Source organism: Chelonoidis abingdonii, chromosome 21 (assembly GCF_003597395.2).
Source record: "Chelonoidis abingdonii isolate Lonesome George chromosome 21, CheloAbing_2.0, whole genome shotgun sequence".
NCBI lineage: Eukaryota > Metazoa > Chordata > Testudines > Testudinidae > Chelonoidis > Chelonoidis abingdonii.
In genome coordinates this window covers 15,278,830-15,293,324 of record NC_133789.1, presented here as the reverse complement: position 1 = coordinate 15,293,324, position 14,495 = coordinate 15,278,830, and the positions used below count along the sequence as shown (strand labels likewise).

The window sequence follows — 14,495 nt, the reverse complement described above, 5'->3', positions numbered from 1 at the left end:
GTGAATAACGTAGCTGAAGTCGAATATCTAAGATCGGATTACTCACCCGTCCTCACCGCGCGGGATCGATGTCCGCGGCTCCCCCTGTCGATTCCGGAACTCCGTTGGGGTTGGTGGAGTTCCGGAATCGATATAAGCTCGCTCGGGGATCAATTGTAACCCGCCGATACGGCGGGTAGTGTAGACGTAGCCTGAGAGAGATTGTTATGTGATCACATAATTAAAGGCACTGTTGAACATTCATCCTCAACTCTGCATGTCCTGTCTTTTGTGTGCTTCACTGTGTTGTCCTGAATGAGGAACGTATGGAATGCATTGAGCATTTGTGCAAGTTGGTGGGCTCCCTGACTTGGGTGCAGCTGTGGCTGCAGCATTTTAAGCTGAAGATGCTGGTTTTGTTAGCAGCTGGACATGATTCTATGTTCACCACCATGCTTGTCCGTCAGGTGCAGTCTGTGTTTTCTGGCCTATGGTGGCCAAATTGACCTCAGAGGTATGGTGCAAGCATTGGTCACTCAGCTCATGTTCAGTCACTAGCTTTGGAGCTGTTCCAGGATGGGCTCTCTCATGCTATGGCTTTCCCCCCTTTTCCATTTTTGGTGGGACAGCCTGTGAATCGAAAGGACTGTCCTGTAGCCCTCGGTGTTTTGCCTCAGGATTGCTCCGGGAGATGGGGTGGCGGGGAGAGAGAGACTTCCCTCACAATACCTTTTAGCTACGGCTGTGCTGGGATCCAGGAGGCCATGAGTTAGAGTTTTGCTTCTTCCACTGACCAGGGTTGATATTTCTGTGCACTTCACAACCTTTGCTATTGAGGAAAGTCTTGTACTCCCAGCTGTAGGAGGCAGGCAAGTGTCACTTGCAAATTCTATAAATAGGGGTACGTCCATACTACCCTCCGGATCAGCGAGTAGCGAACGATCTACCAGGGATCGATTTATTGTGTCTCATCTAGACGTGATAAATCAATCCCCGAACATGCTCCCCATCGACTCCAGAACTCCATCAGGGTGAGAGGTGGAAGCGGAGTCGACGGGGGAGCCGCGGCCATCGATCCTACACCGTGAGGACGGGAGGTAAGTCGAAATAAGATATGTTGACTTCAGCTACGCTATTCTCGTAGCTGAAGTTGCATATCTTACATCAACCCGACGCCCCCCCATCCCCCTCCACCCCAGTGTAGACCAGGCTTTGGTTAGAAGTGGATTTGCGCTTCTGGCGGAGCTTGGAATAGAAGTTTCAACTGCTGAGCCACAGATGCTGATAAGAACAGTTTTAAACATTTTATTAAAGCTAATGTTAAAAAAACTATATAATTCATAGGTTGGGAAAAGTGTGTCTGCACATCTGGGTGTAGTTTGTTTTTAAAAGTCATATGATACATAGAGTACATAATCAGCAATAACCCAAATTTAGGTAAATAGGTTTAACAATACAGTTTAGATATTAGAATCCGAGTACTCGGGTACATCCCTCATGAAAAGTTGTACAAAGATTTGGTTGTGGAAAACAAAATATATCAATGAGTGGAGATTGTCCCTCAGTAATTGAGAATTAGGTAGGTCATCCATTTAGAAAATACAATCCATGAGGAAAGTATTTCAGTTACTTTCTTGACTGCACTTCTCATCGGCCTCCAACTCATTCCTCCTGATATTGCCCATGTCCGGTGATGTATTCTATGTAGATGTCCCTTGACCACCTGATTGTGTCTGACACTATGAGTTGCCACATCAGCTGAACATAGCACTAACCGATTCCACATTCTCTCAGCACTCACTCATTACTGGGGTCCCATGTGCCTAAGGCTCCAGCGATCAGTGCATGTGTCTGGACCTGGTAACCCTTGGCTCTCAAGGTTTCGGCCAGAGGGCCATATTTCTCTACCTTTCAAGCTCGGGCATCATGGAAAGCTGGGGTCCTGTTCTCTAGTGGCACTGTGATGTCCACCATGACGATCTTCTTCCAGTCTTTGTTGGTGATGGTGATGTTCGGTCGCAGTTGGCTGTCGGTTCCAGGAATGGCGGCGTTCACGGCAGCCTTCCCCACAGGTGGTGGGATGGCTCTGGCCAGGCGATCTTGGATGATATTGTATCACAGCTGCCAAGCTCTTGAATGGGTCTTGCAGCTACACAGGATATTGGGTAGCATCTCGTTGGCGTAGCCTCACTTCCTAAATCACTTGTCCCAATTCCCGTGACAGACGGCTCTGTTCAGTGGGATGCAGTTGAGCTGGGCCCTGTGGATGAACTTTCAGTTGGCAAATGAAGCTGCCCCTAGGGAGGAAGTGGTTGCTGGCGTTCCACTTGCACATCACCTTGAACACCTTGCCCTGGTCTGGCTTCCATTTCAGGTTTTTTACATATGGACAGTGGATGGCATCCTTCAGGTTCCTCTCCAGCATGGTTTTAGCTCTCAGAGTGATGATAGTGTGATCTGTATTCTTCACCTGTGGCACCAGGACTCCCAGCTCCTGGCATTCCTCGCACCACATCCAGTGGCAGCTGATATGCCTCTCCAGTTGTCGTGTAGCATTGGGGGCACGAGTCCAGAGAGAAGCAAAGTCTCCCCTATCTCTCCCAAATTCACCTTCCAGTGAGCCGCTCAGGTAGGTGGCGACATCTTGGGTGGAGGGGGACCTGACGATTCACTTCTTGACGATATCCGTGATGTTCCTCTCCATGGTGTCCGGGCACGTCAGAAGGCAGAAGGTGTGAGTGATACAGCAACATCGCACTGATCACCCATTTGAGGGATATTGGTGCCACCCTGCCTGTGTGAGATATACACCAGTTCATTGCTGGTCCTTTGGGGAAGAAACATCCCCTTCTTCACCAGCTGCCGGTGGTGTTGTCTGCCTTGTTCAGAGGTACCTTTGTCACGGCAGATCTCCTCAGGACAAATGAGATACGGGGATCAGAAAGGTGTTCAAGGCGTTGATCTTCTGCCACAGTGCCAGTAGGGAAGAGTCGATCCTGGCCACATCTAGTAGGATCTCTGTGATGTTATCCTCAGGTGTCTGCTGGATGCGGAAACCCATTGGTATGCCAAGATGTTGATACACTTGTCCATCCTCAAGGAAGATGATAGGTTCACCCTGGATCTGAAAAGATGTAACCTGGACCGAATCCCTTCTACTGCCATCGATATGCAGGGATGCACACTTCCTGGCATTGAAGCGGAGTCCCATCCAGTTGGCAGCCTGGCTGGTGATGTCAAGCATTTGTTGGAGACTCTCAGGGTTTTCTGCAATGAGGACCAGATCATCTGCATAGGCCAGGATATTCACTGTCTTGTATCTACATGCTTGTCTGTCCTCTCTGTAATCACTGCTGTAACCATTAGTCAGTGCTCCCTCTCCCAGAATGTTGATTCCCAACACTGTGTTGCTGTTTAGCAGATTGTTGTGTGCCGCCACCCATCCTTGTAATACAGTACCTGAATACTAAAATAAGTTGGCAATAGCAAGTACATAGTGGGCTTCACGAATCTCTGACCTTTTCGGGGTACAGAAATCTCTGCTGGAGGTAGGATTTGGAGGTGGATGTCATTCTGGTTTTGATGGGAAAGCTTTTCCTGGTGATGGTGCTGACAACTGCTTATTCCTTGTCATACTGTGGGCGGAGAAGAGGGCTGCATTGACAGCAGGAAAGAGCTGTTTGGTCTGGCTGGTGTGCAAGCTCCTTAATTTTCTCTGGGTGGAGGATAACTTCCAAGGTGCTCATACTTGGAGAATGACTGACTCTGTTTCCAGGCTTTGAGTCACTGGGTAACGCTGTCATCGTCAGTTATTGTTTTCCATCCAAACCATATGAGCAGCTACTTGTCATCAATGAGGTTTAAAACAGGGAAGCCAGTCTGTGTAAGTTCATCCAGGATCCCGTCTCCAGGAAGGAATCTGTTGGGGAGAGTCTGGCCTCTTTTTTGATACTATTGTTTTTAACCTGTAATTAATTTCTGAAGGATATACGTGGTCAGATATGCCCATACTTTAGAATTTGGAACCCATTTGTCTTGGTTAATCAATATATACGTGGCTTGTCTGTCTCTCTTAATAGCAGTCTCCACATCCTAAGGTAAGAGGACTCCATAATGTTGATCTTAATTCTACTTTCCTTATGTATTCCTAGGTGTGCTCTTCCTGAGCAGTGTTTGAGTGTCGACTGTTAACAAGGAAACCATGTGGCAATTTCCTGTAGAGATTTGTTAGGTTTGGGTGCCCCTGTAGTTCGTCCATTCTGAATCGTATTCTTTTAAATCAGTTCCAAATTCATAGTTGTGGATTTCCAGGGAACTAACTGAATCACTTCTGTATGGTTTTAATTGTTTTCCAAACTGCCTTGCAAAGTGCTGCTGCCTGTGTTGGCAACAGGTTTTTTTAAATGTTTTCTCTGTGTTTGTTTGAAGAGTTCTACAAAATGAACCTGTGCATCTGAGTTGCTGACCTGGCACATGTCCCCTTGTTTGTATAGGGAGGAAAAAGCTGCAGTAGCAGCGTAGTTTGGTTTGATCCGTTTTGTCTACAGAGCCCATCATTATTCATAACTAAGGCCAAAAGAGACCACAGTGATCATCTTGTCCGCCTGTCTGAGTAACACAGGCCATAGGATTTCCCTGAATTAATGACGAGAATGTAGAACCCCTCTGAACTACTGATCTTGAACAGCAGATGAACCTGGCAGCATTTCCATAGATGTGTCCCTTATTCAGTGTGTCGCCGTGTAGGAAGATGGTGAGGGGAGGGTTTGTATTTTTGAAGAACAACTCAGTTTTGTAACCAGATGCCCTCTGAATGGGCAGGGGGGCCCTGCTGTTTCTCACCCAGAGCTGACATACAGCATCAGCCTGGTGCTCGTGAGACTGATGGAACTGCTCTCTGTCAAATATTTCAGCCCTTTGCAAATCTGAGTGTTTCGAAAAGTCCATTCAAATGATAGTTATTAAAACTGGGTGGGAGGCCCCAGGTGACTCTCATCTGAATGGGATGGAGAAGCTCCTCTGTTGGGAGGAGGGGAGAGATAAGCCCTGAGGCTCAGATCCATAAAAGACATTTACTGTAGGTACCTAACTCTCAATTGATTTCAATGGGCATTAGGTGCCTGAATACTTCTGAGGCTGTGGGTATCAGTGTCCCATACTGGCGAATGGAGCGGGGGCTGCTCTGGGAGGCTGCAAGGCCTTTGTGACCAGATTTTCCCAGTACTCAGCACCCAGCGACTCCCACTGAGAGCAACGGGAGCTGCTCAGTGCTGAGCTCGGTTGAGAATCTGCCCTCTGGTGTTTCACACGGGGTAGAGTTGCTCTAAAGCTTTTTTAAAGCCTCAAAAATGGGACTATGTGAATTTTCCCCCTCTCTGCTTGGATGACACTGACCGGCATGGGATGGACCCTACTAATGGTTCTTCAGAAATCCAGTCATTAATATCAACTTCCATTTGTTATAAACGTTGGTTGGTTGTTTTTTCATTTTTTATAGCTGCCTTCACTTCCATACACTCTCCGTGGTTTAATCATGGGTATTTGCCTGTGTAATGCAGACCTGGCTGGCTTGATCTGTATTAGCGTAGCTTTCTCAAGATGGATACCAGGTTTAGCATGACCTGAGGGAAGTCAGGCTGTTTGCAAGTAGGAGGAGGTGCTCTATTCCAGAAGTTGGTTCCCTTGAGTTTGTCCACTCTATTTGACAAGAGAACCATTGCCAACCACAAGCATTCAGAAATCGTAAGTCTGGCCCTTCCAGTCAATGAGATTCAAAAATAATACATTTTGAGTTCTTTTTGCTTGCCTTCTGTTTTTGTGCCTTTAGCGTACGTCTCCAACTTTTCTCTGCTATTGTAAAAACGAAAAATGTTCTGGGTTTTTTTTAAGTTGGTTCTCATGTGATTCCAGGAGCCAGACCTTAAGTGTGAATAATGATACTGTCATGTTTATGCAGGGCCTAGCACAGATGGGGTTAAATGGAAATAATTGTGCTGTATAAGCCACTTGGCTGCATCTCTGATTTCCATGAGTGTTGATGGAAGTGCCATCTGGCTTGTATGGAAGTAGCCCAGACTTCAAGGTCCATTATCAGAGGGGAGCCATGTTAGTCTGGATTTGTAAAAGCAGCAAAGAATCCTGTGGCACCTTATAGACTAACAGACATTTTGGAGCATGAGCTTTCGTGGGTGAATACTCACCTCGTTGGATGCATGTAGACAATGCCTAGACTACATGCATCCGACGAAGTGGGTATTCGCTCACGAAAGCTCATGCTCCAAAACGTCTGTTAGTCTATAAGATGCCACAGGACTCTTTGCTGCTTTCAAGGTCCATGCAGTTGGGTCTTCTGGGTTAATCCAGGATTTTGTGACTGCCATGAAAGCCATAGGATTACTCCAGATTACCTTCAATCTGCCCTCGCATTAGTGGCCATACACTGGATTTTGGGGATGACAGTGGTAGGGTAGGGTTACATCACCTGTCTCACTTTGAATTTGTGGCTGGTGGCACTAGTACCTGCAAGGGAGGAGACTGGTGGCAAAGTGGCACGTTCATGTGTTGGGACAGGGAAAGTGTCAGTTTGTGCAGGGCCTAGCACAGTGGAGCTCAGATCCTGATTGAATCTTCTCAGCAGTAGTGCAGTACGTATAACAGTGACAGGTATCTCCAGGCCTCTGCTATTGTAAATGTCCTCTAGGCATTGTCTCCATGTGCTTCTCCTCACAGGTCAGAAATAATGAACAAATTGAACATATGGGGCAGAGATTAAAGCACCACTTGTGGTCACCACACTCAGCATTTTTTATTGCAAGGCAAAGAGTTTAAGAAACCTTGTGACAAAGCTGCAGTGGAAACCACGAGTTTTCTTTTCTACTAGAATCTCTCCGAAGTTCCGACCAGCTAGGAATCAGGCTAGAGTTTCCTGCTGCAGAATTTTCTGTTTGCTTATTCACATCCAGACTGTAGTGGCAGGTTGTCATGGTGCACGCGTCTGTATTCTCTGTTTGAATTTTGGTCAGTTTCATTCAAAGCATACATCTACACTGCAGCTGCAGTGTGATTTGCAGCTTGTACAGACAGACACATGCTAGCTTTAACCGAGAAAATGGAAATGAGGCAATGATCTTCAGTGTGGGCTGCACAAGCAAGTATATCTGCAGGGGGACGGGTGCTTGTGCAGTCTGCACTGACGTTGGCACGGTCGCGTCCTCACCTCCACGGTGGCTGAGATTGTCATCTTTATATGTTGGCAGGATCACCAGCTATTGCCTTGTTTGTACCCAAGGCCTTGTGCACTCTCCAACAAGTTGGGCCTAAGTTGGACGGCCAGTCTCCTGGTTCACGTGGCACTCAGGTGCAGCAAGTTGAAATTTCAGTAGCAGACCTGGGTGTGAAGTGTTCTTTGATGTGAACCCAAACTACTCCACACTCTACAATTGTAGAGCCTGTTTCTCCCTGGAGCTGCTTTTACCACGATTCAAGTATCTGTTCAGGCTTTGGACCCAGCAGGGCCGATGATCTCAAAGCAGAAGGCTGTGTCTCCCCAAGAGTATCTTTCTGTCTCCTGCCTTCACCCACAGAGCAGAATAGACTAGTTGGGGCTCTTTTGTTAACATTGCTATTAATTATTTGTGTTGCGTTAATCCCTAGGGTCCTTGTCTATGGCTGGGGCTCTCGTGCAAGGCACTACAAGAAGAGAACACAAAGTCAGTACTACTTTTAGGAGCCCCTTTGAGACATGGCAGGTCGTCATCTCTACAGCCTGCTTCCCTGTTCTGATAGAACCTGAGCCTGACCGTCAGCCCATCTGCTACTTCAGGCTTATGCTTGGGTGGTAGATGCGTGGAGAATATTTACATCGTCCCAGGGGAGAGTATTGGGGCTGGCATCAGTCAGCATGTTCTGAATTTTGTTTGAAATTGCATGAATGTGTGCAGAGTGCATTTGGTAAATCTAAAAATGTCAGGATCATTCCTGACCTGATTGGGAGCAGTGATCTGTCTGTGAAGACTTTCAAACAGACTATGAATGTGATCTTCACATCCTGTTGAATCCGTGTTGCATGGCAGGTGAATTTAATACTTTAGCTTGTTCACTTACAAGTTAAAATCTTCCCCATTTGTCTTCCTACAGGTGTCATGTGATCAGAGTTAGGTGGCAGCAGGAGTTGAAATGCATTCCAGTCACACCACTGAAAATGGACCTGACCCCAAGGTAGTAATACAGGTGAGTGAGTCCAGTTGATTTTCTCAGGGCCTGTCTGATGAGTTTTTGATCATGATGTAACTCTAGTTCACTGACTGCCAGGTAACTGGAGATTACTAACATGACTGTAAGTGCTAGGCCTGCTCTGCGCTAGAAATTTTTGCCAGTACAACAATGCAGATTAAGGGTGAGAGCCATTTTTTTTTTTTAAATGACATTTCAGTACAGGCAAAAGCCCTCCTCTAGACACAGACTAAAAAGTACTTTTACTGGGATAGCTTATGTTGCTCAACTGTACCGGCAATGTTTTTGGTTTTGTTTTGGTTTTTTTACCAATATGAATGGTCTCCACTGGGAGGGGTTGCTGGCATTGCTATGATAGTTGCCCTAGTCTAGGCTCTCAGTCTACAAACATTGTTCCCAATGGCAGAGATTTGTGTCATGGAAAAAAAGTATCTGTGGAGTGTCTAAACTAGCACGCCCAAGGATGTTAGTTAACACCAGTGAATTGGCAGTCGGTTAACTTGAGCTATATCACAACCAAAAACTCTAGTGTAGTCAGGCTGTCAGACTGAAAGGCACTTACAGTGCGGAGAAGATGTAAAGTGTTAGATTGGTGCCAAGGAGCATTATTACGGAAATGTTAGTAGCTGGTGCATTTTTCTTTACACAACCTTTGGAATCTGTACATGTTTACACACATTTTAGCAAATTAGCTTCAATCATAAGGATTACAGTTTTGTGCTTAATTTAGTCCTAGAACAGAATTAGTCTTAAAACAGCAATTTTAAGCCTTATTTGGACCCCATGTATCTTCCTAAAATAAACCTTCCACCTGAAATTTGGTCTGAAATCATCATAGGATATCAGGGTTGGAAGGGACCTCAAGAGATCATCTAGTCCAACCCCCTGCTCAAAGCAGGACCAATCTCCAGTTAAATCATCCAACCAATTTTTGCCCCATATCCCTAAGTGGCCCCCTCAAAGGTTGAATTCACAATCCTGGGTTTAGCAGGCCAATGCTCAAACCACTGAGCTATCCCTCCTCCATCATGGACAGAGGGACCTAGACAAATCAGAGGATCAGGCTAAAATAAATCTGATGAGAATCAACAAGGACAAGTGCAGAGTCCTGCATTTAGGGTGGAAGAATCTCATGCACTGCTACAGGCTGGGGACTGACTAGCTAAGCAGCAGTTCTACAGAAAAGGGCCGAGGGGTTACAGTGGACGAGAAGCTGGATATTGTGACAAAGTTCCTCCTCTACCTTGGTGGGTCCTGTGCTTATTGGCGGATTTGTTCACCTCAGTGATCTTCCCTTCTTGTGGAACCCACAGTCTGGGTCAGCTCCTCCTTTGTCTGATCAGGATTTGGGATTGGGGGAACCCGGGCCTGCCTTCTACTCCGGGTTCCAGCCCAGGACCCTGTGGATTGCAGCTGTCTATATGCCTCCTGTAACAGCTGCATGACAGCTACAACTCCCTGGGCTATTCCCCCATGGCCTCCTCCAAACACCTTCTTTATCCTCACCACAGGATCTTCCTCCTGGTGTCTGATAACGCTTGTCCTCCTCAATCCTCCAGCAGTACACGCTCTCACTCTCAGCTTCTTGCTCCCAGCTCCTACACACACTCCTCCTCCTCTGGCTCCTCCCTGCCTGACTGGAGTGAACTCCTTTTTAAACCCAGGTGCCCTGATTAGCCTGCCTTGATTGGCTGCAGGTGTTCTAATTAAAGTAGCTATCTCATCTGCCTTCAGAAAGATCTTAATTGGCTCCCAGGTGCCTGATTAACCTGGAGCAACTGCCATTTGGTTACCAGGGTCCTAGGATTTGTTTAGCCTGGGGCTAACATACCTGTTTCTCAGTACTTTACTGTAGCCATCTGGCCTTGCCCCATCACAATATGAATCAGCAGTGCGCCCTTGTTGCCGAGAAGGCTAACCGCATATTGGGCTGCATTAGTAGGAGCATTGCCAGCAGATGCGGGAAGTGATTATTCCCCTCTATTTGCACTGGTGAGGCCACGGTGGATCTGGGGTATTGCGTCCAGTTTTGGGCCCCACTACAGAGGAGGATATTGACAAATTGGGAAAGAGTCCAGCGGAGGGTGTCGAAAATGATTAGGGGCTGCGGGCACGTGACTTATGAGGAGAGGCCTGAGGGAACTGGGCTTATTTAGTCTGCAGAAGAGAAGAGTGAAGGGGATTTGATAGCTGCTTTCAACTACCTGAAAGGGGGTTCCAAACAGGATGGAGCTCAGCTGTTCTCAGTAGTGGCAGATGACAGAACAAGGAGCAATTGTCTCAAGTTACAGTGAGGGAGGTCTCAGGTGGATATTAGGAAAAACTTTTTCACTGGAGGGTGGTTAAGCACTGGAATGGGTTACCTAGGGAGGTGGTGGAATCTCTTTCCTTAGAGGTTTTTAAGACCTGGCTTGACAAAGCCCTGGCTGGGATGATTTAGTTCGGGTTGGTCCTGCTTCGAGCAGGCGTTGGACTAGATGACCTCCTGAGGTCTCTTCCAACCTAATCTTCTATGATTCTATGATAAGAATTTCTTTTGGAAGACAGTGCCGAAATATAGGATAAGGAGAGAGAAGGGGGCACATTCCCTTTTTTCTATGTAAGAATTGTTTTTAACATCCATCTGAAAAACACACCTCGTCTTCAGTTTCTCAGCCTTTTATCTTCAAATAGGTGATCAATTTTGAGGCTAGAAATGTTTGCAAGCTCTGTTGGGGCCTTATCAAAGTTAGCTGAAGCTCCTGTGGGGAAGTTAAGCTTTAAATATAAACCTGATTAAGGCCTTTGGGCTCAGTTGTGGTCTATGTGATGATGATTTACCCCAATGTAAATCCGTTAGCCTCACTGAAGTTGCTCCTTATTTACACAGTATAAGTAAGAAGAAAATCGAACATTTGGTGTGCAGAATTCTTATGGTATCACTGTAATGCCTGCTTAAAAGCTCTGAGGGGAATAGCACGCACCACAACGCACCTTCCAAAACACAGCTGCTAGGTCACGTTCTTGGGTGACTATGTGATGTGTCCCATTAACTGTTTAACACAGCCAAACCTTGTTAATACCACACGCAACATGATGAACTAGGCTTGATTTCTGATAGCGGAACAAGTTCTAGTTGATCAGCTGTTGTTTGATTCTTCTGTGTGAGTCCAGTAGTTATTTCACATCCTGTTTTTAAGCATTGGCCTGTTTGTGCAGTGTTTCTCATACTCACTCCTGTTATCCTCTGTTTATCCAAACAAGTGTCTACACTAAAAAGTTAGGTTGCTTGAAGTGAGCTGTTCTTATAACACAAATCCACGTGCTTTATCCTGTAGTTGATCAGGAAGCAGTTGGTGAGTTCCATCAAGGGATTGCAGAAACAGTATGTAACCTCCGATGCTGTTGTAACCAGTGACGCTGAAGATGCTAATGCCCTGTGCTGTGCACTAGAGGCTGTGTTTGTCCATGGACTGAAGGCGAAGTACATAAAAACAGAGGCTGGAGGAAAAGGGAAAAAACCAGGTGGCCGTGCACCTCTTCCCCAGCCCGTCTTCTGGGGCTTGCTGAAAACCATCACGCACAGGTAAGGAGTTTCCATCTTGCTGTCACTGACAGACTGTTGCATTCCTTGGTACATTTACGTGTGTTAAAAGCCACGCAGTTCATGGAGCAGTCAATAGTCACATGGCCAGCTCAAAAGGACTCACTGCCCCTCATCCCACCCTCTCTCAGAATACTTCGCCCCCTCTGCCAGAAGCTTGAGGGAACACGGACCATGGAAGGGGCCTGGAAGATCAGCAGATTTGGGCTGTGTGGGACCAATGGGGGAAGCAAGTGCCAAAGTAAAGGGACCCCTTGGGACCATACCCTCTCCTCAACTCTCAGATCTTAATCACTAAGTGCATCGCAGTTGTTGGGATGGGTCATAGGAAAGGAAGGGGCCTCTAAGGGTACATCTACACTGTGATAAAAAACATGAGACTCAAAACCCAGATCAGTTGACTCTGGCTGCAGGGCTAAAAACTGCAGTGTAGACATTTGGGCAGGAGCCCTGGCTCTGAGAAACTCATCCACCCGGGGTCTCAAAGCCCCGGCTGCAGCCTGAGCCCGAACTTCTACACTGCAATTTAATAGCCCTGAAATCTGAGCCCAACGAACCCAAGTCAGCTGGCCTGGGCCAGCCGTGTATATGCTTGAGAGTCTTATATCTCAGTGTAGACATCCCCTCAGGCTCAATCTGCAATAAAACCAGTTCCGAGTCAGGGGAGATGCCCACGGCCTTAGCCCACTTTGCTGGCCTCACTCAGGCGTGCCATGGTCAAGGGGGTGCCATGCAGCAGCACAGAGGAGCGTGCTACTGGTGTAGAGTCAGAAACTGCTCCCGGCTGGCAGGGGAGCACTGTGTGGGAGTGGGGGTGTTCCAGATTTCTCCCTGCTTCCTACAAGCAGAGGAACTTGGCGGGGGGTGGGGGGGTGGCAGCAAGTGGTGCATCCAGGCACTCCCTGCCAAGCGCTCCATGCATCCAGGTCACTTTCCCCAGCTGGGCCCTGCTCTCCTGTCCTCCCCTTATGCAGTCCAGGTGAGGAAAGTGACCTGGATGCAGTGAGCCCTGAAACCGCTCCTCACTTCCCCGCTCACAGCCCCTTAGGGGTGCACGGAGGAGCAGTGTTTGGGGTGGGGGAGTGAGCAGCAATGCCAGCTGCTCTGTGCATCCAGGTCAGTTTCCCCACATGGGCACAGGATAGGGATGCAGGGGCAAAGGGGGCACCCATGGGGGCCAGGGTCAATGGGGGACACCACACCCACGTGGGCCGGGGCACCAAGATACAAGTTCGCCTAAGGTGCCATTTTTCCTCAGGCCAGCCCTGGGTAAGGTTTTGTCTACAGTACTACAAGCAGGAACTGTGTTGTAACCAGGTCAAGGGACATCCTATGGTAAGCAGGCTCCTTGACTCCATTGTTGTTGTAGAGTAGATGGACCAGCAGATAACTAGAAACCAGCACATTTATTGGGACTTTATAGATCAGAATCTGTATCTCAAATTGCACCCAAATGAGTATCCACTGTCCTCTGTTGCTCTATTCAAGAAGCACCGCTAAATAAGGAGAGCACCATGGTGTGCTACCTGCAGTTTCCGAGCATATGTGGGAAGCATATAAGACAGCCCACTGAGAAAGTTGGCCGTTGTATTTCTAGGGAGTTTACTGCAATGTAGTGAACCTTGTAGTTAAAGTTGTAAAATTGTTGTGGCCTGGGCAGGGGCCCAGGAGGCCTGGATTCCATTCCCTGCTTGGTGACCTTGGTCAGGTTGCATCCCCCTTTCTGTGCCTCAGTTTTCCCATCTGTAAAATGGGTATAATGGTACTGATTATTTTTCCCCCCATAAAGTGCTTTGAGAGCTCCTGATGAAAAGCACTAGATAAGAGCTAGCTGTTCTTATTTGCTATTTTTGTATGCTAATGAGTTTTTGAAAAATTTACCTTCTGGACAGAATCTTTCAATCCTGTGTCTTAGCCCAAAAGCATATGTCTTTGGAAAGTTTCATCCAGATTCCCTTAGCTGTTTATGAGTTATGAAAGAGTCAAAGACATCCACTTTTCACACACTCTGGGAGACATTTTTGTGCCTTTGAACATTTCCACCTTTGTTTTTAAAAATGAACAAAAAGATCCACACTCTTTTGCCATGACTTTTACCACCAACTGAAATGTGAGCTGAGACCAAGGACTAGTGTCATCATTAGATTTTGGGGGAAGATATTTGAAATCTGTTGGTTTTGATTAACCAGTGAGGGGAATAAAGAAGCTCGCCACTTTGTGGCTCTCCTGCATCTTTCCCTGCCTAGAGAAGGTGCTGGGCTGCTGGTGGAACAGTGTGCATGAAGGAACTTGTCATTGAAATACCACCTCCCTCCTTGTACCTAGTTCAAGAAATGCCTTCACCTTTGGAAAAGAACCAGCTGGTTTTGCTGCATTTCACAGCATTCTGCACATTTTACCTTTTAATTGCTTTCAGATAATTAAGTTTGCGTTGCCATTGTGACTATACAGTTGGGACAGCAGAAAATGGTCTCCAGAGAAAGGAGCAGCAAAGATGGGAGCTCCTCCCCTATTCTTGGAGGGGAGAGGCAGTGCTTCATGGGAGATGGAGCCCAGCCAGGGAGCCCGTCCCACAGAGCAGGAGTTCTCAACCTTTTTCTTTATGAGGCCCTCCCCCTCAACGCGCTATAAAAACTCCATGGCCCAGCTGTCCCACAGCAGTTGTTTTTCTGCATATAAAAGCCAGGGCTGGTGTTGGGGG

At 47.1% G+C, this 14,495-nt stretch overlaps 1 protein-coding gene across 4 annotated transcripts in view; it reads left to right on the top strand.

The window, feature by feature from the left end:
- The window catches only part of PLEKHM1 (pleckstrin homology and RUN domain containing M1), a 47,582-nt gene that overhangs the window by 7,394 nt on the left and 25,693 nt on the right, over positions 1 to 14,495 (top strand). For 3 of the 4 annotated variants that reach the window (XM_032784035.2, XM_032784034.2, XM_075059646.1), the window contains exons 2-4: positions 956 to 1,076; positions 8,116 to 8,208; positions 11,529 to 11,776. In XM_032784035.2, the coding sequence (XP_032639926.1) occupies positions 8,155 to 8,208; positions 11,529 to 11,776 (302 nt within the window). In that variant the 5' untranslated portion in view covers positions 956 to 1,076; positions 8,116 to 8,154. Of the gene's footprint in view, positions 1 to 955; positions 1,077 to 7,635; positions 7,728 to 8,115; positions 8,209 to 11,528; positions 11,777 to 14,495 lie in introns of those variants that run through there. The other variant, XM_075059645.1, reaches the window with a different exon arrangement.